The 26,452-nt window shown below is 38.8% G+C and overlaps 1 protein-coding gene across 2 annotated transcripts in view; it reads right to left on the bottom strand.

Annotated features, from left to right (window-relative positions):
• The window catches only part of RAB3C (RAB3C, member RAS oncogene family), a 271,453-nt gene that overhangs the window by 38,269 nt on the left and 206,732 nt on the right, over window positions 1-26,452 (bottom strand). For both annotated transcript variants that reach the window (XM_014781653.2, XM_004422843.2), the window contains exon 4: window positions 10,150-10,274. In XM_014781653.2, the coding sequence (XP_014637139.1) occupies window positions 10,150-10,274 (125 nt within the window). The remainder of the gene's footprint in view (window positions 1-10,149; window positions 10,275-26,452) is intronic.

The raw sequence follows: 26,452 nt of genomic DNA, 5'->3' as shown, positions 1-26,452 counted from the left end.
ACAATGGTATTCCCATTAGCCTATCAGATTTCTCAGAAAAACCTTTCAGGCCAGGAAAGAGTGAAGAGACATATTCAAAATATTGAAAGATAAAAAATGTCAGTCAAGAATACTCTATCCAGCAAAGTTATCTTTCAGATATAAAGAAGAAATATAGGCTTTCTCAGACAAACAAAAGCTGGGGGAGTTCATTGCCACCAGACATATTTACAAGAAATGTTGAAAGACGCTCTCCTACCTGAAACAAAAAGGCAAAGGTATACAAAGCTTTGAGCAAGGTGAAAAATAGCTAGACAGAATCAGAAAACTGCAAATCTGTATCAGAATAGGATAGTATACACTTAATTAGAACAAAAAGATTAAAGGGAAAGGAAGCATTAAAATAAGTATAACTACTTCAATTTGGGAATGAACTCATAATACAACAAAGGATAATTTGTGACAACAAACACACAGAAGAGGAAGAGGAGAAGGTTGGAACCTGCATAGGTAAATAAAGATAAGAGGCTATCAGCAGAAAAATGACTATCTTATCTATGAGATCTTTTAAACCACATGGTAACCACAAAATAAAAATTCAAAGCAGAGTCACAAAACATTAAAAAAAGAGAAAACTGAGAAACACATCACAAAAAACCACCAAAGTGAAATGGCAGACAGAAACACAGGGAAAAAGAAACAATGGAAATATAAAGCAACAGAAAACAAAAGATAAAATGGCAGTACTAAGTCCTCATATATCAATAACCATCCTAAATGTAAATGGATTGCATTCACCAATCAAAAGACAGAGAGTGGCTGGATGGATTAAAAAACAAGACCCAACAATATGCTGCCTCCAGGAGACATATCTCAGCTCTAAAGACAAACATAGACTCAAAGTGAATGGAAGGAAGATGATACTCCAAGCAAATGGCAACTAAAAGAAAGTGGGTGTAGTCATACTTATATCAGACAAAACAAACTTCAAGCCAAAAAAGATGACAAGAGACAAAGATAGACATTATATAACAAAAGGGACACTCCACCAAGAAGACATAACATTTATTAATGTATATGCACCTAACATAGGAGCACAAAAGCATATAAAACAATTATTAACAGACCTAAAGGGAGAAATTGACAGCAGCACAATAATAGTAGGAGACTTTAATACCCCACTTACATCAATGGATAGATCATTCAGACAGAAAGTCAAGAAGGAAACATCAGCCTTAAATAAACCATTAGACCAGATGAACTTGATAGATATATATAGAACATTCTATCCAAAAGAAGCAGAATATACATTCTTCTCAAGTGCATATGGAACATTCTCAAAGATAGACCATATGTTGAGAAACAAAGCAAGTCTCAATAAATTTCAGAAGATTGAAATCATATCAGTCATCTTTTCAGACCACAATGATATGAAACTAAAAATCAACTACAAGAAGAAAACTGGAAAAGCCACAAATATGTGGAGACTAAACAACATGCTACAGAACAACTATTGGATCAATGAAGAAATCAAAGAAGAAATAAAAAAAATACCTGGATAAATAAAAATAAAACTATGACATACCAAAATCTATGGGATGTAGCAAAAGTGGTATTAGAGGGGAGTTTATAGCAATACAGGCCTATCTCAAGAAAAAAGAAAAACTCTCAAATAATCTAACATTACACTTAAAGGAACTAGAAAAAGAAGAACAAATGAAGCCCAAAATCAGAAGGAAGGAAATAATTAAAATCCAAGTGGAAATAAATGAATTAGGACTAAAAAGACAATAGAAGGGATCAGTGACACTAAAGAGCTGGGTCTTTGAAAAGATAAACAGCATTGACAAACCTTTAGCTACACTCACTACAAAAAAAGAGAGGGAAGGCTCAAATACATAAAATCAGAAAGTAAACAGGAGAAATTACAATTGATACCACAAAAATTGAAAGAATTGTAAGAGACTACTATGAAAAGCTATATGCCAAAAAATTGGATAACCTAAAAGAAATGGATAAATTCCTAGAATCATACAACCTTCTAAAACTGAACCAAGAAGAAACAGAATATCTGAATAGACTGATCACTAGTAGGGAGATTGAAACAATAATCAAAAACCTCCCAAAAAACAAAAGTCCAGGACCAGATGGAATCTCTGGTGACTTCTACCAAACATTCAAAAAAGATTTAATACCAATCCTTCTCAAACGCTTCCAAAAAATTGAAGAGGAGAGGACACTTCCTAACTCATTTTATGAGGGCAACATTATCCTGATACCAAAACCAGACAAGGATGACACACAAAAAAACAAAATTATAGGCCAATATCGCTGATGAACATAGATGCAGAAATCCTCAATGAAGTATTAGCAAATTGAATACAACAATACATTAAAAGGATCATACACCATAATCAAGTGGTATTTATTCCAGGGATGCAAAGATGGTTCAACATCAGCAAATCAATCCACATGGTATTTCACACTAACAAAATGAAGAATAAGAATCTCATGATCATTTCAATAGGTGCAAAGGAAGCATTTGACAAGATTCTTCATCCATTTATGGGAAACACTCTCAATAAGATGGGTATAGAAGGAAAATAAGTCAACATAATAAAGGCCATAAATGACAAACCCACAGCTAACATCACACTCAAAGGTGAAAAACTGAAAGCTATCCCTTTAAGAATGGGAACAAGACAAGGATGCTGACTCTCACCACTCTTACTCAACACAGTATTAGAAGTCCTAGGCAGAGCAATTAGGCAAGAAAAAGAAATAAGACATATTCAAATTGGAAAGAAGAAGTAAAACTGTCACTATTTGCAGACGACATGATTTTATATATAGAAAACCCTAAAGAATCCACCAGAAAACTTTTAGAAATAACAAATGAATATAGCAAAGTTGCAGGATACAAAAATCAACATACAAAAATTAGTCGCGTTTCTATACACTAACAATGAAGTAGCAGAAAGAGAAATTAAGAACACAATCCCATTTACAATTGAAACAAAAAGAATAAAATACATAGGAATAAACTTAACCAAAGAGGTAAAAGACCTGTACACTGAAAACTATAAAACAGTGTTGAAAGAAATTGAAGAAGACACAAAGAAATGGAAAGATATTCCGTCCTCTTAGATTGGAAGAATTAGCATAGTTAAAATGTCCATACTTCCTAAAGCAATCTACAGATTCAATGCAATCCCTATCAAAGTTCCAACAACAGTATTCACAGAAATAGAACAAAGAATCCTAAAATTTATATGGAATAACAAAAGACCCCTAAGGAATCCTGAGAAAAAAGAACAAAGCTGGAGGTATCACGCTCCGTGATTTCAAAATATACTACAAAGCTATAGTAATAAAAACAGCATGGTACTGGCACAAAAACAGACATACAGATCAGTGGAACAGAATACAGGGCCCAGAAATAAACCCACACATCTATGGACAGCTAATTTTCAACAAGGGAGCCAAGAACATACAATGGAGAAAGGAAACTCTCTTCAATAAATGGTGTTGGGAAAACTGGACAGCCACATGCAAAAGAATGAAAGTAGACCACGATCTTACACCATACACAAAAATTAACTCAAAATGGATTAAAGACTTGAATGTAAGACTTGAAACCATAAAATTCCTAGAAGAAAACATATAGGCAGTATGCTATTTGACCTTGGTCTTAGCAGTGTATTTTTTAATGTCGCCTCAAGCAAGGGAAACAAAAGGAAAAAATATACAAATGGGACTATATCATTGTAGAATGATTCTGCATGGCAAAGGGAACCATCAAAAAACGAAATGACAACCTTCCAATTGGGAGAAGATATTTGCAAATCACATATCCAATAAGGGGTTAATATCCAAAAACATAATCAACTCATACAACTCAACAACAAGAAAACAAACAACTCAATTAAAAAATGGGCAGAGGATCTGAAGAGACATTTTCCCACAGAAGATATCCAGATGGCCAATGGGCACATGATAAGATGTTCAACATCACTAATTGTTAGGGAAATGCCAATCAAAACCACAATGACATATCACTTCATGCCCCTCAGAATAGCTATTATTAAAAAGACAAGAAATAATAAGTGTTGGAGGGGATGTGGAGAAAAAGGAACACTTATCCATTGCTGGTAGGAATGTAAATTGGTGCAGCCACTATGGAAAACAGTATGGAGATTCCTCAAAAAATTAAGAATAGAACTACCATACGATCCAGTTATTCCACTTCCGGGTATTCATCCAAATAACACGAAAATATATATGCACCCTCATGTTCATTGCAGCATTATTTACAATAGCCAAGATATGGAAACAATCTAAGTGTCCATTGATAGAAGAATGGATAAAGAAGACATGGTATATATAAATATAAAATGGAATACTATCCAGCCATTAAAAAAGAATGAAATTTTGCCTTTTGTGAGAATGTGGATGGACCTTGAGGGCATTATGTTAAGTGAAATAAGTCAGACAGAAAGAAAAATACCTATGATCTCACTTATATGTGCAATCTAAAAAAAAAAAAAAAAATTAGCTCATAGATATAGAGAACAGATTGGTGGTTGCCAGAGGTGGGGATGGGCAAAATGAGTGAAACGGGTCGAAGGTCAAAGGTATTAATTTCCAATTATAAAATAAATACATTCATCCCTTGGCATCCATGGGGGATTGGTTCCAGGAACCCTTGCAGATACCAAACTCTGCAGATGCTCAAGTCCTTTATATAAAATGCTGTAGTGCAATGAATACAGTCGGCCATCCATAGCCACAGGTTTTGCATCTGCAGATTCAACCAACCACAGATTGAAATTCATGACTAGATCATTATTAAGGATATATTCTCTCAAATACAATCTTACCCAAATACATAATTTTCTTTTCAAAAACTACTCAGCTTTCTGGAATCTCCTCCAACTAATAAACTGGAAAACTACAGCGATTCATTCTGTGCTTTATAACTTCCGGAAATTCTAAAAATGATTTTTTTTTTATTGCGGTAACATTGGTTTATAACATTGTTTAAATTACCTTTTTCTACTTCAAGAGATTATTCCCTTGAAGGAATTGTTTAATTAAGCCAGTCTTTATCAAATCAATATGTTTCAGAGTTTATAGACACAGAATGTGCCTTTGTCAGTCTTCATGTTCCTAAAACAGAAGCAACTATGTACCCATAGAACGCCATGCCCCTCCATCACCCTTCAAGTTACACCTGTTTTGATGCTTTCCAGCCCTGTTTATGTATTCACGATCTTTGACTTTATTTCTGATACACAGACCACATGTTTAGCTCCACAAGAGAAAAGATACATATTTACGACTCTCTGATGTCATTATAGGTGTTTAATAAATATTTTTCAGATAAATAATCCAAACAAAAGAGTCATTCAGTGAGAAAAAGACTGGGAGGCAAATTTCACAGCTTGGAAAGATGGCAGAGTGTTAGAATGTTTTACAGTTGTCAGAAATCCTCATACAGTCTCTGTGCTGGACAAGTGGGAAGGATGCAGAGGAAGGGTCTGGAATTTAGTAATACATGCACATGATATTATGACAATTGTTTGAATGGAGAGTCATAGGGAATAAGTATCTGTTATTTGCTTTAGGAAGACATATTAATGCACATTAAAAACACCTCAAAACTGGATCCTTACAAATTATTTATAAAAAAAAATCATGTCTCTGATGTAATCTATGCAGAACTAGAAGAATAATGATGTACACCTGAAATTTACACAATGTTATAAACCAATGTTAACACAATAAAAAAAAAAAAATCATGTCTCTCCAGAAGCAATTTTAGTTTATCTGCAGCCTTTGTTTCTCTGACCACATTTTTGGGAAACTTCAGAGTTTCTGCACTTTCTGCCCTTTCAGAGCTTATAAAAAAGGTTCAAGTAATTTTTTTTTTTTTGTGAGGAAGATCAGCCCTGAGCTAACATCCATGCTAATCCTTCTCTTTTTGCTGAGGAAGACCGGCTCTGAGCTAACATCTATTGCCAATCCTCCTCCTTTTTTTTCCCCCCCAAAGCCCCAGTAGATAGTTGTATGTCATAGTTGCACATCCTTCTAGTTGCTGCATGTGGGACGTGGCCTCAGCATGGCCAGAGAAGCAGTGCGTCGGTGCGCACCCGGGATCTGAACCCGGGCCGCCAGTAGTGGAGCGCGCGCACCCAACTGCTAAGCCACGGAGCCGGCCTGTTCAAGTATTTTTTATTCTACAATTTCAGTGCAATACGAATCCCTTCCCCTCCATACATTTCTTTGTTCTTGTTCTCAGTTAAGGTACTTCTATTTTAGGAAAACTTGTATCTTTAATTATTTCTCCCAATTTTTTCTCATTTAATATTTAATAGTTTTACATTTAAAACAAGTTATGAGATTGTACTTATATAGAGATTATTGCCACATTATAAATTTGGTATCTAGATAAAATAAAAATCCAAAACATTCCTATATATTCTTATAGGTACACGCATCTATAGTAAATGTTAAAAACACACATGGGAAGAATAATACCAGATATGGGATGATGTTCAGCTCCGGGGACAATTCCCTATCCTCTCCAAACACTCGCCACTATCTAAGCCAGTGTTCTAAACATTTAGTGTTGTATAAAAGTCAGCAGAGTGTTTGTTAGAAATGTAGATTCCTGGGCTTCAATTTCAGAAACTCTGATGAAGCAAGTGTGAGTTGGAGATGACAAATATGCACTTGAAAAAGAATCCCAGCTGATTCAGCTGCAGATGATTAGAGGACCACCCTAAATCGGAAGTACTGAACATGCACAGCTGGCAGGTGAGTAGAGAAGCCTGAATCTCAAGCAAGGGGTCAGGGCTAGGACACTATTTGGCTGTCTAATTGGCTGTCATTAGTCTGTAGCCAAAGTTCAAAGCTTAGAAGTGGATGGGAATATCTAAGGGAGGGTGTAGAGAGAGAAGAGTGGTAGGCTAAGGATGGAAAGCCAAAGTGCAAGAGGCAGAAAGAGGAGGAATCTCCCAAAGAAACAGAAAGCATGGCTAGAGAGGGAGGAGCAGAACGGAGAGCACCATGGTATAGAAGCCAAGGTGGCAGAGTTCCACAAGGAGGGCATGCCCAACACGGCCAAGTGAAACAAAACTATCAGGAAAAGGAAGGCCAGAAAAATGCTCATTGTCCATACAGTCTATCTCAGGCACTATAATGTTCATCCCTGGAAGGTAGGATTGTCATTGCATTCCTAATATCTGACATATTGGAAACACCTAGTAAATTTTGGTGAACTAAATTGGATTGGCAAAGGCAGCTTAGATACAATAATTTTATAGAGCTCAGCTACAAATCAATTCCATCAGGTACCTTCATTAGGATGAGCAAATGTTATATGGATATAACCATCCACAATGGAGAATTTTTGTAACTAGATTGATAAGGCAGTTATTTGCAGCCATCTGCCAAGATGTGGTAATGACATTTAAAAAACAGTGCCCAACCTCTTATATATGGGATGGTATTCTGGACAATAGAATTTTACTGGAGATTTTTAAAAATAGATTGTAAGGATATTTTTTTTCCCATAAAAATGATCTCTCATGATCATTTGTAGAGGCGTATGTAGTCATGAGAAGAACAAGCCACATTAAAGGAGGCAAATGACTCTCCAAGAATGCACAAGTGTTGGTTGCTATGACAACTGCTGGGTTTTTATTGAATAGAGAGCAAAAAATCAATTAGAAACCATTGGAAGATCTTGCACAGTAACATAAAACATTTCTGCCTCACAATTTCAGGAACTTGCCTACATCCATGCACTGCATGAAAAGGGTTTGTGTTTGCACCAGTTAGTGGAGTTCTAAGGAAAGCTGCCCTCTTGATGCATGCCCATCACGCTAATGTCTCCTTCCATAACCTGATCTTCTCAACACCTGGGTGCTTTATTAGAGTGGTAAAAAATTTAGCCAGTTACCTGGCTCCTTTGTACCAATGACATTAAACAGTTCTTGGCTCTGATCTATTTTTCTTTGAATCAAACAATTTTCAGGTTTATATATAGAAACAACTTACATCTGTGTAGCAGTTTCTTCCCCCAGGTGGCATATGCCTGACTAGTCAAGAAAATACAGGGAAGGAAGAGACGATCTCAAGAAGCCACCCTATCAACCCTCTCCCAGGTTTCCTTTCTCTCTTCTCTTGGGGATCTACTATTCTCATTCCTAACTTCCTGAGGTGCTAAGAAGACTAAGGAAAGATTGCCAAGTTTTTCAGAGTTTTTTTGAAGAACATTGTTAAATTGATAGAACAAGGAGAAGCCCTATGAATGAGATGATAAAGGCTTAAGAGCAGCCACAGAAAGACCAGACATCAGCTGTGTGGCTTTCACATGGGTGGCTCCAAGAATGTTTGGTGGAAGGGTTCTTGTGGTCATCAGGTGAAAGCCTTTAGTCTAACAAGCTCATTAATCTCATGAGGAAATGTTCAAGCTCTCAGACTGAACTGTGTATAGTTTATTTACGGGATTACCAGGTGATAGAGTCTCTGCTTCCCCAGCAAATTTGTCTCAAAGCATCCCCTTCATAGCAATGTTTTTCAAATTGTAGGTTGAGGCTCCTTGTTGGGTCCTAACCTCAATTTAGTGGGCTGAGATAAGTATTAAAAGAAAAAAGAAGAGGAAAGAATAGGTTAGAAAAATATCAGAATGAATCTCATCTAGTAAGGGTAAATGTGTTTTGTGAAACTTTTGTTTCATTCTTTCTTTCTCTTTACGTATGTATGCACTGGGTTGCTAGATTGAATGCATTTCTTACTGTAGGTTCTGGCCAAAAAGGTTGGAAAACCAGACTCTCTCCTGCTAAGAATACCTCAATGTTCTTTTTTGTCTACAGAGAAAAAAAAAAAAAAAAAAAAAAAAGAAGAAGAAAAAAGAAAAGAATAGAATTCTAGCTCCTTTGCTCTAGGGCTGGAATTATTCCCCAAATCTGCTCTCCACTTCCATAACATTACACTAGGTTCCAACTTTTCTACTCACTGCCCTGTTGATGTCCTTGCTCCACTGTGCCCTTTGTTCATAATGCTGCCTCTCCTCTTTGTGGTTTTCAGAGTCTATTCTCCTTTAGGGACCCTTCAAGCCTTATCTTGCATATGATCTCTCTCTCCTCTCATCACTCACCTCTTTCTGGCTGTTCAGCTTATTTCCACACATTTTCTCTCCAGGTGTCTTCTCTGCATGGTTATTTGCCTATCTCCCGTCCCACGCCACTCCCACACCTCCTTCTGGCACCTTTCTCCCCACGTCTGCCTCCCTCCCCCAGTTGCTTTCCTCTTGGCATCTGCCTCCTAGTCATCAGCTCTTAATTATCCAGTTTTCGTTGTCTTGTTATTTCTGCTTTCCTGTGTATATCTCTACTCTCACACTCGACTGAGAGCAACTTGAGCCCAGGGACTGTGCACCACACTTTTTTGTATCCCCCATGATGTCAGCCACAGTGCAGGGCACAGGACAGGTGCTCAGTAAAAATGCCTTGAATTATTAAATCAATCATGATTCCCCTCTTTGCACTAAATCTCTGCATGTTTTTGTGTTTGAAATGGCTTTGCCATTTCTAAAGCTCTCTCATATCTCTTATCTCATTGATCTTATCTATAAGGACTTGGTAAAGTAGGCACAGGTTATGATACTCATTCTTGAGAGATGAGGAGATTGCGTTTCAAAGAGGTTTGTAATAGTAGCACGGCATGTCAGTGTTGTCCCTAGAACGAGAATCTATAATGTGATCTATTCTGTGCTATTACACTCCTCCAATGGAAACTTGAGAACAACAATAATCACACAAAATAATAAAGTGCTTACACAATGCAAAATGTTGTGTATGGAGAAAAAACCCCAAAGAAATAGCAGGCAAGGCATATCCTGTTTCTCAAGGAATAAGAATTTGAATATCTTATACTAGATGAAATTCTGGCTCTTTGGCTTCTATAATTGTGCTTGGATTCTAATGATGGCACAGAAAGTGGGAGGAAATCCACTTACTACTTATGGAGGACGTGTTGGTTTCCACTGTCAGGCTGACAACCTTTTCATTAAAGCCACCCTAGCAATTAGCAGGGACTCTGTACAGTGTTACAAATAATTACCAAGTGCTCTTTCTCGTTATTTGTTAATTTGTTTCTTACCAAGCTGTTCTCCTAAACGTTGGCCTCTCTCGGTTGAGATGACCCGCTCATCTTCCATGTCACATTTGTTTCCAACCAGGATAACCTGGGCATTATCCCAAGAGTACGTTTTGATTTGAGTTGACCTAAAAGAAAAAGAACAGGCAAAAAGTGATTATAGGAAAGCAGAACAACATAAAATGAAGAAGAAATATATCCCACAGATGATGGTAATACTGAAAAATGAAGCCCAAATGCCTGACATTTAGAATTTATTAGTTCAGTGCAAGTTTATCCTTCAGATACTCATCAGGGATTGCATGAGTCAAAAATCAAGAGAACAATGGTGTTGTATTAAGAATTCTTTTGTATTTGGTGAGAGTAATATTACTACTACTTGTTCCTTTCCCCCGTCTACCTCCACCTTATGTAGTACCTTTAGTGCTAGAGTAGCCAACCATTCCAATTTGCCCAAGACGTTCCCAGTTTTAGCAATAAAAGTCCCGTCTCCAGAGAAACCCCTCAGTTCCAGGAAACCCAAGATGGTTGGTCACCCTACAGCCCACTTCACAAAAACATCATTTCCCTTGTTACGATAACAACTTAAACAACTAAGGCAATTGGGGCCTAGGAAATCTAGGGATAATGATAATTTTTTAAAACAAATCATAAGAACTAATATACTCATGCTTTAATTTTTTTTTTTTTGTGGTGAGGAAGATTGGCCCTGAGCCCTTCTTCCTCTATTTTGTATGTGGGATGCTGCCACAGCATGGCTTGATGAGTGGTGTGTGGTTCCGTGTGCGGGATCTGAACCTGCGAACCTTGGGCTGCCAAAGCAGAGCACGAACTTAACCACTACGCAACCAGCCGGGCCCCATGCTTTCTTTACGTTTTTAAGAGAAAAATGCCAGGTTGATTAGTATCAAAATTAAAATATAAGGAGCTGATGGTTTAAGTTACTATAAACAGGATATCCAAAATTCCAAATAAGCTTCCAGTATGGATCATGATGCACATAACCAACTTCTGATTCTGAAACTTAGATAATAATGACAATAGTTAATATTTACAAATATTGTCCTAAACCCTTTATATATGTTTAGAATCAAGGGGGATATTATTAGAATCAAGGGGGATATTATTATCATCCCCAATTTACAGTTGAGGAAAATGAGGCATAGAGAGGTTAAATAATTTGCCCAAGATCCCGCAGCTAGTAAAGTGGCAGATCTGGAAATGAAAGCCGGGTAGAAGAGCTCTCAAACTTGTGCTCTTAAACGTGTGTCCACGCTACTCATGAAGAGTTTGAGAAGCGAAGTTCTCATGCATTTCTTGTCATCTCAGACAGGAGGCTGAAAGGAAGCCACGTTCTTAATCCTCCCTGTATATTGGCCATGCTCTTATTGAGAACAATCTAAGACAGGTGGGAAAGACTTCGCTTAGTGGATGGTCAGGAGGGAGATAGGGAAACGTTGAAAAGTTAAACAAATAACGAAAGTTTAACGGAAGGGATTTGTAAAGTGTCGAAAAGAGAAGCTTGGGAACGTTCTTACTAGCAACTGTCAAGTCCTTCAAGATTATTAAATAGAAAATAGTGTCGCGCTGTTCTCAACTTGAAGAAAGAATGAAAGCAAATAGCTTGACACTGCAGCAGGAGAGCTTTCAATGAGACGTGATCACTGTTTCCCCCTTTGGAGGAGAAACGAGAGGGCTAAGAGGCAGATAGCCTCCTAGGGTTTTATTCCAGAGTATTCCTGTGAACCAAGTACAAGTTTTCAAATGAAATTAAAATATCTGGCGAAATATACTCTTGGTTCCATGTGAACATCTCAGAGGCACATCATATTTTATGAGAAAAATCTGAGGATGTGACCTTTCTGATACCTAAGTTAATAATGTATTCCTCTAGCAACAGTGAGATTCAGCCTGTAATGAAACCATAAACTGGGAAAATAAAGGCAGACATTCAAAACTCTGTAATTTTCCCTCATCTCATCTTATATATGGGGTATATGAAAAATCACAAATTCATAGTGAATTAAGGTGTAAAAAATATCCTACACACAGATATACTTTAAATCTCAAGTGCTAACAGAGTTTTATGAAGAAATTCCAAAGGTTCTTTTAAAGAAAGTCAAATCTAAATGGATTTCTCTAGGTAATTTTTTTTTATTATCCCTCTGCTCCTATAGGTCTTATAAGCCAAGGTCTGGCCTATGCCTGGAAATGCCCTATGTTAGTGGAGAAAGTTCTTATCCTGGCACATAGCTAGAAATCAAATACCAGCACAAAGTTAGTGAGATGGGAGTCACAAGAGAGTGTCATAGTTGTGTCAGGAAGGGGTTGGGGCTAGGATGTAAATGACGCGGCTTCCTGAGTTTACTGGGGACAACGCTTGCTCGGGGAAGTTTAGCACTCCTCTGACTTAGGCAAACTTATCCATTGCCCCGCTGACTGTATGTACTTAACCCAGGGTGTGCCTTTGTGAAGGTCAAGAAGAAACAACTCAGATAGCCGATTTTACTCTTTAACCAAGTTAAGGGAATGCTTGCTTCTGCCATTTAACATGTCTGAGTATCTTAGTTTTACTGACTTGATATCCCACGGGGTGATCGGCTACTGTGATAGATTATACATTTACGCATACACAACATTCCCTGTTCCCTAACAATTTATAAAAATATATGAAAAGAACACGTATATATACAGAGAGAGCAAGAGAGAGAGAGAAAGAGACATGATTATATCAGAACCATCCCCCTCCCATTTGTTCTTACATAAGAAATATTTTAATGTAACGTCCTCAATGTCCTAAATTGCCAAGGAAATAATGTAAAGTGAATATTGTCTGTAATTACCAGAAAATTATAGAGAACCATTATCTTGAAAGCTTGAGGAGCCATTGGAGACCATTTCTCTTTTTAATCAAATAAGAATTGTGGTCTGGAGCATTTGTGCTGAGGTGATCAAAAGATTAATTTACCATCAGAGTTGGTTAATCTTATGTTTGGAATCAGGGGTCAAATGCTCAATGTTTGGTTTTGACTAATTTGGACTTCTGTCCACTATCAACAGAATAGCTTTAGGCGAAGTCCAGTCACCAACTAGAGGGGCTCAGAACCATGCTGCTTGGTTTATGAATTACCACATATCATAGAATCTAAGATGGCATGAATTATAAGTTAAAAATTACTTTACAAATGGCCAAGAACAAAAAGAAGCAGCCAATGAAACTATGATACAAAGCTTTAACAACAGTCCTGCTAGACACACGCATCAGTCACATCAGCTTCTCGTTGCTTTGCAATTTCTTTCACGCGTTCTAAGGGATTTAGCAATTTTTCATGTTTTCACTTGCTTTGCTTAGTACATGATAGATATTCATTCCAAGACTATCTCAATAATAAAAGTCAACATACCCATCTGCTTGTGGGTACCCATCTCCCTTCTTAAGTCCTGCAGAGTACTAGCTTGTTGCTTTGCAAGAAAATATGAAATGATGGTATTACTCCAAAATGAGCATTCACATCACTAATATCAAATTTATAACCCTTTCTGCATACACAATAACTTTCTACCCACGTACCAGCAATTCCACCACTCAATTGAGGTACTGACAACAGAAGCGGCTTTGACCAAGTTAGTGCATGTACACGCAATGAAATCCATCTCTGGTACTGCTGCATAGCGATTATAATAAGCCATTAACCATACGACACATCTCAATTTCAGAGATGTTAAGATATGAAAAATTATGCATCTTAGATTCTATAAAATGCTATTGTTTTCTTGGAATTTCTTTTATGTATGAAGACCTAGGTTGAAATAAGAGTTCACATTGTACCCTTAACTCAGGAAAACTTGGAGAGGAGGAAGTATAAGACCCACGAGTCGAGAAAGACCCAGAGTCGTGCGTATTTTGTCTAGACTGTGATAGGAATTAAGGTCAGAAGAATGTTGGGATGGTAATCCAATTCCCATCTCTTTTAATTCAGAATCCTAACAGTTTGAACAGCTAATTTAAAAGAAAGTTCTAATACTAAGTGAGTGTGGGGAAGTCATTCTGCATCCTTTAGCCTCAGTATCTTTATCTGTAAAATGAGGTGACCATATTTTGTACTTAGTCTCTGGGGCTGCTGTCGGAAAAATGTGGTTGCAAACATCTCTTAAATAGAACACATTATTAGTCGCAGCTTAGGTAGCCAGCTGTTCCTCCTCCCCAATCCAGCTCAACTCGTCCTAATTCCTATATTCTAAATAATAATTGGAATTATTCATTAAAGAATCTAAAGTTTTGTCTACAGTTCATATCTCAAGGCTGAGGTCCTACACAGGTAAATTTCTAACTGGGAGTGAATAGCCTTTCTCTGGTATGTCTACTAGGAATATGACACATATTTGTTGAATAAATCCTCCTTTCATGTGGTATTTCTGAGTATTTGGTCATGTGCCGTATTTTTGTAAAATTTCTTATTTGGGGGATGGGTTTTTAATCACCTCGTTAGGGACTGTCTTATTTCTTTGTTGGTTAGAAAGACACATTTAAAGAAAGTGGCTGTCACCAAATAACATACATGTGAAAAGATGATTTATTTCTGAATCACTGCAAAAGATCTTTTGGGATTTACTGTTAATCTCAAGAAGATTAATGGGATCAGAAGCAATACGCTGGTCACCATGGCTACTTTACCAAAGGCAATTAACTCAGACCTTACCAGTACCAGATCACAGTTATTAAAAAATCTGTTATTTGTCATTTGGCTAAAAACAAAAACCAAACCAAAACAACAATCCCTCCTCTCACTCTATATATATTTCCTATATAAATATATATACATAGAGACGGTTTTTGTTGTTTTTTTGTTTTTGTTTTATATCATGAGGCAGAGGGAGAGGAAAAGAGTTTTTCATATTTTACACATAAATGACTGACCTCTGTACAGAATAAAATAACTTAAGTTTGGAGAGCTGTAAACAAACAAACCGAATTCCTACAATATCTTTATTCCTCCTCCCCTGTTCTGGGTATATCAATAGCTTCCTAAGAGTTCAAACTATTCTCAAGAGAATGGACTCTTGCTAGTCACAATGGTCTGAAGAACAGTCCAGAAAATGTACCTCAGTGACCCAAAAAATCAATTGTCTCCTAGGGTCTGATTTGGGCTGTACTTGGGAAAAATGAGATATCAGAGAGGATGTGACTTGCTCTTCCTTACCCAGTGAAGCTCAGACAGATCTTAACAGCAGTTCTGTTCTTAATTTTGGAAGCTCATATTTCTCCGCAGTGTCCATCTCCCTTATTCTCGTCAACATTCAGGAGTCTCAGGTTAACAGCATCTCAGCCGACTTCAAATATGTAAGGAAATTGCCCAACCTGCTCCTGCTCATCACATAGGATTGGCCCTTCTGTAACTTTTCACTAATTTAATCATTTATTTACTCAATTTTTTCTCAACCCTTAGAGAGCTTTTAAAAATTACTTCAACTCAGAACAGTTAATCAGAACCTCTAAGGACTTCATAGGAATGTAAAAAAATCTCTCCAGGTGATTTGTATGTGTGACCTGGGCTGCACATCCCTGGGACGATTCTCTTCCTATACTTTTCTTTTTTAGTTTTTAAATAATCTGTTTCTTTATTTCCCATATAACATCCAAAGTATTTGCAGCTGGTTTACAAAAATATATACAAAATAAAGAAATATTCAAATGAGGGAGTAGTAGGAAGGAAACAAAAAGAGGACCGTAATAACACCCAGTGAATTATATGTGCTATGAATGCTAATAAGTGGTTTTAGGGAGCTGAGGAGCTAGGCTTTTTATAGGTACATTAACTCATTTAATAAAAGAGTTAAGAAAGGAAACTTTAAAAAAGAATCATCAGGGGCCAGCCTGGTGGCGTAGTGGTTAAGTGCATGTGCTCCGTTTCAACAGCCTGAAGGTTCGCAGGTTCGGATCGCGGGCGCGCACCGACTCACCGCTTGTCAAGCCATGCTGTGGTGGTGTCCCATATAAAGTAGAGGAAGATGGGCCTGGATGTTAGTCCAGGGCCAATCTTCCTTGGTAAAAAGAGGAGGATTGGCATCAGATGTTATCTCAGGGCTGATCTTCCTCACAAAAAAATAAAAAGTATCCTCAAATAAATGCTGCCCAATATTTGATATTTTATTATTTAAACAAATAGGTTTACAGATTTTGTTAAAATTGCTATATTTTCATTAAAAATACTAATAGAAAAAGCTAAAGCAAAAAATAAAAAATTATTAGAAATCTCACTACCCTCAGGTAAACACTACTAAAATTTTTCTGAAAACCTATAGTAGATTGTATTACTACCTCACAGAGTCATCACCTCCTTCCCTGTAGGTGGATTATATTTCCCTACTCTACTGGCTTTGGACTGAGCCAAGTGAGTTTCTTTGGCCAATGGAATATGATAAGATTTGATGTGAGCCACTGGCGAGCAATAGCCGTCAGAGGCATTGTGATTTTCTATCAGCCGTCTTCTGTTCTTGCTCTTCATCATGGGAGGAGCCATCCTAGAATGGGGGCTGCTCTGTCAGCCTGTCCCAGGGACGAGAAGCCAGGAGGAGCCCCACTGAGTTCTGCAGTGACGAGCAAATGTCAGCCAAACGTAGAAGAGCTCAGTTTAACCTAACACCCTTCATATGGCTTGGCTTACCTTTCTAACTTCATCTCTTACTACCTTCCCTTCCCCCAACTCTGATATAGCCTCATTAACTTCTTTGAATTTCCCATACATGCTGCATTTTTCAACAAGTAGAAGCTATCACTATGCGTGGTTCTAGTTTTTGGGGGGTCTAAAATGAATAAAAATTTGAGGGCCCAATTTAAGAAAAGAAAAGCAAATTACAAATACAAGGCAATATGTAGCAGATGCTGTTGGTACTCTGTCCATATCCCCAGGCCTTACCACTCTGTGCTTGCTGGCTGACTTCAAACTTCCAGGATCTGTAGCTCTTTGCTTTACAGTCTTCTCCAAAGCTATGGAAGGCCACTCTGCCCATCAGGGAAGGTCAAATGTAGCAGGGAATTAACACACCTCAGGAGCAGACCTCAGCCACTGACTGACAGGAGTAGGTGTATGAATACCACAGCTCCCTTCCTCCTCAGGTTGCGGCCACACTGATCCCCAGAACTTCTGGGCAGGAATAAGCTCTAGTTACCCATAATGGAAGGAACACACTTTTATTGGCTGCCTTTGCTTTCCCAGTTCCCTTCTCCACTCCTTGTGGCTGTTTCTTGTGCTTCTGGAATAAACTACTTGTGTGGAAATTCCTGTCTCAGAGCCTACTTCTGGGGGAACCCCAACTAAGATACTTTGAAGGGGCTTGTCCAAATAAGGGCCCAAAGCTTATTACGAATGTTTTGGAGCCGGCAGTACTGGCTTGAAAGCACTGATTGTTAAATGTCAAGGGCTTTTGCAGGTTGGTGGTTAAACTACTTGTACCTTTAACAACGACCATGTATTTATATTATGGAAATTAGCAAATACTGCAAATCAGAGTTGTCTTTTGTTTTTTCATTTTTTTCAAAGAGCCCATTTACTGGCACACCACTGAACTTAAGCTTCATTAGTTTTGCAAGAAATTCATCACATATGCCACCTGTCTAAAATACTTATTGCCTCTGTGTCAGGCTCATTCTCTTCCATCTGGTCTCAGCACACATATTCCTCTGGATTAGGTGCCCCTGACATGGGCCCACATACACCTTGTACCTCACTCACTATGACCTTTTTACTTGTCTATATCTCCCCTAGACTATAGGTTCTCTGAGGGCAGAGACCACAACTGTTTTGTTCACCATTACATCTCCAGCATTCAGGAAAAGATCTGGCACATGGAAGGTACTCACAATTTTGAATTAGTGATCAAATGAATGAGAAGGAGAATCACCGTCGAATGCAATGTAAATGCCCTGCCACCCTTTGTAGGACATGTTGCTGGCAGAGTTCTTCCATGGCCTTTTGTATCCTGACAATGTCCATGGTAGGGGAAGGCAAGTGTTGGCCCCTCAACAGCCTGCAAAGCCATCTGTCGACCAGCTATTCATTCCAGCCTGGAGGAGTCACATTTTCCTTTCTGCTCTAACAGGAATAGTCAGGATAAGGATACCTCAGAGAGTAACTTAGCTCCTCGATGTTGTGGAATAGTTGCTTTGGAGGGCCTTAGTCCAACTCCTTCATTTTGTAGACGACAAAGCTGAGACTCAAGATGTGGAGTGACTTAACGGAGACGATGCAACTACATAGTGGCCAACATGGATCTACAGCCCAAGGCTCCCCACGCCTGCTCTTCTACAGGGAAAGCAGTGTGTCTGCTTCCACAGGGAAAAGAAGTGACTACATTTTACTGAACACTGAACTTGGTAAGAAATTCATATGTTAAATACTTGATTATCTTTAAAAAATAAATAATGTTTCCTAGGGAAACCAAAATGCCCGGAATCTTCATACATAGAGTGTCATTAGGCTGCGTGTGGGAATGAACAGGACTGGATGTACCTGAAGGATCTGTTTGATCTGCCTCTCTGCAGTAAGTCTGTTTGTTGCTGAGAGCCAATATTGAGCATTTATTCCAAGAACTCAAGAAGTAGTCGTTTGCTCAGTGGGGTCCTGGAACCACCATGGACCACATCAGATTCTGCATCGTTAGTCTAAATCCAACCTTAGGCCTGTTTCCATCACGCCTCTCTTATAACTTCTGATCTCATTTTGGTTTCACCAAATTTCAAATTCTACTTTTTTAAACTATATGTGTGGTAGGAACAATTGGATGTCTCTCTTCTTCTATGCAAGAAAGAGAAACAACAACAACAACTAAGTGGAGCAAGCGTCACCCTCTGAACAACAAAGAGAGCCCCCTTCAGTGGGTCCTAGACTCAAGAATGCCTGGGTTGTTCTTCCACAATGGGCAAGGCCAAATTCATGTTAACAGAAATATCTTTTTCTCAAACTAGACAAGACTGTGTTGTCCCTGGGGGAATTCATGGTCTTTGACAAGATGTCTTACTTCTTAGGTTATGGCAAACAATCAGGCTTGCTGAAGGGGAAGATGAAGTTAGAATCTAGCATCTGCTCTGCCCTCACTCAGATACCAGAACTTTCTCCTTCCCCTTCGTAGCCTCACTGGCTGAGCAGAGGAGAAGCTCCATAGACATTCAGCCAAAGTCTGAGCACTGAGGTTTGCAAGACATTAAGATAGGACAAGGAGGAGGGAACTTCCTCCTGCTGTGGGGAAGGTGGGGTTTCCAAGGAGGGGTGGGACCATGAGTTTGTGGGATTTTGAAAGCAGCAGCCACAGGAAAAGGAGAAGTGGGTGTTAAGAGGAGATAAAGATAGGAAAAGGAGGAATGTCCACGTAGCCCTTTTGAAGCCTAGGACTGTGAAGCCTCCTTTCCAGGCAGGAAAATAAAGCTAGATATAGTTATATCCTCTATTCCTCTAACACTAGCCTACTCTTTTGAGTTCCTGCTGTCAGGAACAATTGTGAAAGACTTTGAAGTAGGCAAAAAAGACTGCTGGGTGTTCTGCCAAGCACACTTTTCCAGATCATCTCTGCTTTTCATCATCTGTGAGCTATTGTACAACTCTGTGGATGGTAGAAAATGGAAAATGATATAAATGAATTCTTGCCAATAGAAAATAGAAATGCAAATGAATTCATCTGGTGGAATGCAATTGATTATGGCCTCATGGATATAAACTTATTTTACAACTATGGGTAAATTCCTTTCAGCATTCCTGATTGCCTCTATGTGTTCACTGAATACTCCCTTGAAACCATGGCAACAACTTACTGTTTCTATCATTAGTTGCCAAGTTAAATAAAATCTCTGACGTGTTTATTCTATATTTGGATGAAAGTTGTTATTTTACCTTATTTTAAAAAGAAATTAACCATAACAACTTAAGTTAACAACTGATGGAAGGAAGGCATGTATTTGGAATGACTAAGCAACCTGTACTTGAGAAAGGGAAGTAACCATGGTGACGACAGCAGATACCCAACCTTACTGATGGGTTATTCGGTGTAATGACCACAGGAATCAGCACAGGTAGAGACCCACAGGAGGACAACAGTGAGAAACACTCCCAGTCATGAGAGTCAGACTGAATGCCTTCAACGTCCCCTAAAGTTAGCAAGGAACATCCTTTGAAACAAGGAAGACCCTGGCCCTTGCTAACCCACATATGGAGTATTGGTCACTCTGGTAGGAGTCAGTGTGGTGTGATAAAAAATACATAATAATAATACATATAATATGTAAGCATAAAAAAAATAAATCATAACAAAACAGTAGCTTCATTTATTAAACTCTTACTTTGTGTCAAGCAATGTGCTAAGGGTTTTACATTTATCATTATGTCATTTAATTCCCACAAGACTGTAAGGTAGATACTATTGTTTTCCCCATTTTGCAGATGAAGAAACTATAAAATGAAGCCTTATTGAGGGTAAGTTGCCAGAAACACTCAACTAATAGAATGCAATTGAAATGCAAGCCTTTCCACTAGAGCGGAGGAGTTCCAAGTCCTGGCTTCTAGTTTTTGTACCTAATTCAGACATCAGAACTATTCTCTCAGCTTTCTTAAATCTCTGCTTCTTCTTCTTTAAGAGAGGACAACAAAGACTACTAATATTTTTATCAGATTTTCATGAAGATCAATAAGAAAATGTCCATGAAAGAGATTTGAAGACCACAGAGTGCCATATGAAAGGAGAGTATTATTATTACTGGCAAACTGATATCATTGATTATCCACACGGCATTGATGTATTATCTCAAAATCATTCTCTAAACAATCCTCATTGTTATTTTCTTTGCTGTTTTGTAACCTCTATTAGAAAAGGTTAAAGTGGGAAAAAAACAAAAACAAAAAGAAAGTACTAACCGATTCTATTTCAGCCTCACAAACGCATTGTCAGGAGTTATGCGAGGAGCTGGGGGCACAGCAGTAAAGAAGAAAGATGTGGTCTCTGCTCTCAGGGAGCTGGGTTTGCCTTTACACTGTGATCTTGCAAATACACTCAGATCATCAGGTGTTTATTAAACAACTACTGTGCAGAAGACACTAGTGTCTATACTACAAGGTGCTGCTTTTCAAACCTTAGCAGGCATCAGAATCACCTGGAAGGTTTGCTAAAACCTTCTGAGTTCCACCCCCAGATATTCTCATTTAGGAGGTCTGAGATGGGCCTGAGATTCTGCATTTCTAACAAGTGCCCAGGTGATGCTGATGCGGCTGGTTTTCAGACATACTTTGAGTAGCACTGTAAGGGGGGACAGAAATAAGTAGAATTTGGCACCTGTCCTGAGGCTGCTACATTCACTAGAGAGAAAAAGTCTGGTTTGAAAAGTTAATGGTCGGGCCGGCTCCGTGGCTTAGCGGTTAAGTGAGCGCGCTCTGATGCTGGCGGCCCGGGTTCGGATCCCGGGCGCGCCCCAGGGCACCGCTTCTCCGTCCAACGCGAGGCCGAGTCCCACGTGCAGCAACTAGAAGGATGTGAACCTATGACATACAGCTATCTACTGGGGCTTTGGGGGGAAAAAAATGAATAAATAAAATCTTTAAAAAAAAAAAAAAAAAAAAAAAGAAAAGTTAATGGTAAAATGGGCAGGGCAAGTGGGGCCCCTTCCAGTCGGAAGCTTGTGATGATTGTTCCAGCAGCATGGGGGGTGATAGAAGGGAGAAGGAGCAGAGACTGGACCTCTGGGAAGTAGAGGGGGTGTGGCAGGTACAGGATAGGGGCCAGCACATTGGGCCGTCATAAGGCTGATCATGGGTCTTTAAGTATTCATAAGTGTAAGATTTAATCTCCATGTCAGGGGCTGGCCTGGTGGCGTAGCAGTTAAATTCCCACATTCTGCTTTGGCGGCCAGGGGTTCCCCAGTTAGGATCCTGGGCGCGGACCTACTCACCCATCATCAAGCCATGCTGAGGTGGCGTCCCATATAGAAGAACTAGAAGGACCTACAACTAGGAATATGCAACTATGTATTGGGGCTTTGGGGAGAAAAAAGAAAAAAAAGGAGACAGATTGGCAACACATGTTAGCTCAGGGCCAATCTTCCTCAATTTAATCTCCATGTCAGAGAAATACATAGAGTGATGTGGAGGATCATGGTGCTAGAATGGGGTTGGGGTCTCTGTGGTGAAGAGCAGAGGAGGCTTTCAGAGGGGGCCAAGGAGCTAAGGCTGGTTGGGGGCACCATGCCTGGCAATGGTGGTGGGAATATGTGGGACAGTGTAGAGAGGGTGGTCTGGGGATTTGCCCTTGAGCCAGCCATCAGAGGTTCATTTTTGTGAGTTTAGCTCAGCCTGCCCTCCTGTACAGTGAGAGAAAAGAGGATGGTGTAGGTAAGGGGCCATCCCAGATAGCTTTGTGTCTTAGGGAAAGGGGAGGGTAGTGAGGAGGAAAGAAAATGATAAGCAGGGAGGCAAAGAAAGAATATTCTCAGGGTCAAGTAATGGATTTAACTGGGGGCTGTTGTCCGTTCCCTAGGCTTGGGTTCTGGCAAAACCGATTTGGAAGAGCCAAGAACAGTCTGCTTTCTTTCAACACCACATTTGCCTTTTTAGCACTCCCATTCAATGTTTCTGAAGCATTGTTCCATTGTTTGCCTTAAAAATCACTGTAAAATCATCTCTCTCTCACCTTTAAAATGACAGTGTTTTTCAGATGAACCAGAGCAAAGAAGTTTTGTCTTTGTAGAGAACTCTGACCTCAGGAAACCAGAAAATATGAAAAGGCTGAGGTCCACAGTGGCCATTCGCCCCAGGTTGCAGAGAGTAATTGCTATTCAGTCTTTCAGATCCCATGTCAAACACCTCTTGGTGTAAGGGGTCCAGCTGTAGGCTGTGCACACGAACCACAGCACTACTGCAGATCCACTTTGTAGTGTACTGGAGAAGTGGTTCACTGAGCCCGTGCTCAGCTCAGACACAGATTACGTCTTGGTCTCATCGTTCTCTGTATAATCAGAATGATCCATGTTCACACTAGTTCCCTTGGAGGCAGATAAGGCCATGGTGGCACAATTTTGGTGGGGGCAAATTTAAACAAATGAGGGCAAGCTACCATTGATGTGTAAGGGCAATATATCAGCTAAGAGAAGATGTGTTTCATGTGTACATTAACACACATTTCTTGAAGTATACAACCGCCCTTCTATTTCTGCTTTAGAAGAAATTGCCCCATATCACCATGCTTCTTCTTTTTTTTTTTTGGCTGAGGAAGATTAGCCCTGAGCTAACATCCGTTGTCAATCTTCCTCATTTTTTGCTTAAGGAAGATTAGCCCTGAGCTAACATCTGTTGCCAATCTTCCTCTACTTTATATGTGGGTCATCACCACAGCATGGCTGATGAGTGGTGTAGGTCTGCACCTGGGATCCAAACCTATGAACCTGGGTCACTGAAGCAGAACGCACTGAACTTAACCACTACACCACTGAACTTGACCCTCACCATGCTTCTTGAAAAGATCATATTAACTAGTAATCATCACATCTCAAATTCAAACAAAAATTAACCCTAAGAAAATACACACAAAGCACACAGAGGACTTTTGTACCAATAGAAGCACTTCTGTTTCTTGACCAGTACTTTCTAGATGTGTTAGTCATTTGCCTATTTGTTCTCCTATATTTTTTGTGCCCTTTCTGTGCTGTGCACTGTATGGCAAGAGGCTGACCCTTGCACTGCATGTTTCCCAGGCTACCTTGTCAGCTGATTTCCAATGGGAAACACCCGCAGGGGACTGGAGAGGGACGGGGTGGGGGGGGGGTGCGGGGAGCAGCTTCAGTGTTTCTCCCCCTCCTCTGCTTTCGGCAGCCTATCTAAGAGGGGCAGCAGCTCTATCCTTCCAGCTCTTGGTAGGTGGCTGCCCTAGCTCACAGGCCTTAGGAACACAACCTCAAACCCAAGCAGTTGATAATCTCTGGGTTGTCTCATTGCCCCTAGTTATCTGGGATTAGATTCTTTCTATTGAACAACTTGGCCAAGGTCTATTTTCTGGGCTGGATCCTTACTGATACACTAGGTTAACATTTGAATAGTTTTTCATTCAGGAAACAAAATAGGACACTATTTTGTAGCTCAAAAGTTTAGGCTGCTTTATTTCTCCAACTACTATGGAGGCTTCATCTGCCACAAGCAATTTGGAATGAAAGAGCAGTAAATAATAAAGTTAATGTAACTAAAGTTCCTTCCATCATAATTTATCAACTCCAGAAAGACAAATTTAGCAAAATGGATATATGTTGTCAGCTGTGAGAACACTGAAGGCTACATAATAGGTTTTAGGCACTATGGAGCGGGTACTATCCAATAAAATAAATGAAAAAGAAGAGAAAAATAAAATTATCTATAAGGAGAAATGAATAATAGTAAATGTAGAAGAATATAGGCTACGTTAAGCAAAAGCAATTTCATCAAAATTCTAAAACCCTAGTGTTTACCGAGCTATTTGAAATAACTTTAGCTGGCTTTCGGCAAAACAAATGAATTGTAAAATGATAAAATATGATGCAGCATTTCCTGAGGATTTGACATCTTAGTGCACAGAGGAAAGTGGCAGAAAGAAGAAAAATTCTTGCCTGACTCCAAATGAGAAAACCAAGAGTTCAAAGATGAAATCAAAGACAAGAAAATTGGATTTTTGTCTTAGGAAATAAAAACTAACATTTCAATCAGATTATTGAAGTATTCTTTCCCCCTTCTCCCATTATTTTAGGTTGATCTGGTAAGTTAACCCATAAGGAATTCTTAGGCTGATAGGTAGCTAGATTAAGCAGCCTAAAAGTTCTTTTCAGTTTCTCATTTCTTTGACTTGTGAAAAGTAATTTATAATAAGATGAATAATAGAATTACTTTGAAGAGATGCTACTCATATTTAATTAGTATTTGATTCAGACTTAAACCTAACCATTTTTCAAAACTTTTGTTCACTGGATTATTTTCTGCTACATGGTGGATACTCTATTTGTTCATCGTGGTATGCTTCTATTTGGAACATTATGATATTTAAAAACATGTCTAGCCATAACCACAGAGGGTGCTACAGTTTCCCTTAGTATTAGCAACATAATGAACCCGCCTGCTCTCTGGATTTAGCATTTCAACAATTTGGTTCATAAAAATTTTCATTTGCAGAGCAAACATCTGCAATTCCATCTCTAATTCCATGTCCCATATTTGGTGGTCCTGGCTTTCCTCTACCCGCTACACATTTGCTTTACTATGAGAAGATAACATTACTAGCTTTTCTAGTAAAAGATATTCTAGCATAAGGAACGGTAAGGGCGCAAGTCCAGTAAAATGAAAGTATGTGATGTGCCCAGGGAATGTTAATACTCGCTGTAGCTAGAACACTGTGTGAATGGAAGGGAATATTCTTTTGAGTTTGAAATACTTTATCTTAACCAAAAATTGTTTCTTTTCAAATAAGAATAGAAGGACATCTCTTGAGAACTAAGGCTCTCTCAAAAGAAAAGCTACTTTTGACTTCAAAATGCCACTGAAAAATTTGCCCCTGAAGCCTCCTTGGAGGCAAACCTTTGATAAAAGAAAAAGAAGTTTCTAGTTTTGAAAGTTCTTTTTCTCAGAAAAAAAGCATAATAGAAACACAAATTTTTATTTATTTCTTATTGAATGTTGGTTTATCGCATTAAATAAATTTCAGGTGTACATCATTATATTGCAATTTCTGTGTAGACTACATCGTGTTCACTACCAAAATGCTAATTATCATCCATTACTATACGCATGTGCCCTTTTACTACTTTCGCCCTCCATCCTCTCCCTTTCCCTTCTGGTAACCATCAATCTAATTTCTCTATATATGTGTTCGTTTGTTGTTTTAATCTTCCACTTACGAGTGAAATCATATGGTATTTGGCTTTCTCCATCTGACTTATCTCATTGCAACATTATTCACAATAGCCAAGACTTGGAAACAACCTAGGTGCCCATCAATGGATGAATGGATAAAGAAGATGTGAGATGTATATATATACACACACACACACACACACACATATACATACACACACACACACAATGGAATATCACTCAGCCATAAAAAAAGATGAAACACAAATTTAAAAATTAGAAATATGTGACTCTAGAATCTTAATATTTTTCAAAGTTAATGATAGGTAGGGATAAGCAATATAAGAATTCCAGTCACTATAGGAAACTCCCCAAATTCATATTTGTCCCAAACTGAATTTGAAACTTGAAAATGAGTGTTGCTTTAAGGCTGTGAGCTCTCTAGGAGGCAACAGATCACCATC

Source organism: Ceratotherium simum, chromosome 18 (assembly GCF_057802395.1).
Source record: "Ceratotherium simum simum isolate JZ-2026a chromosome 18, ASM5780239v1, whole genome shotgun sequence".
Classification (NCBI taxonomy): domain Eukaryota; kingdom Metazoa; phylum Chordata; class Mammalia; order Perissodactyla; family Rhinocerotidae; genus Ceratotherium; species Ceratotherium simum.
Note: the sequence above shows the minus strand (reverse complement) of the source record. Positions and strands in the feature narration are given on the sequence as shown.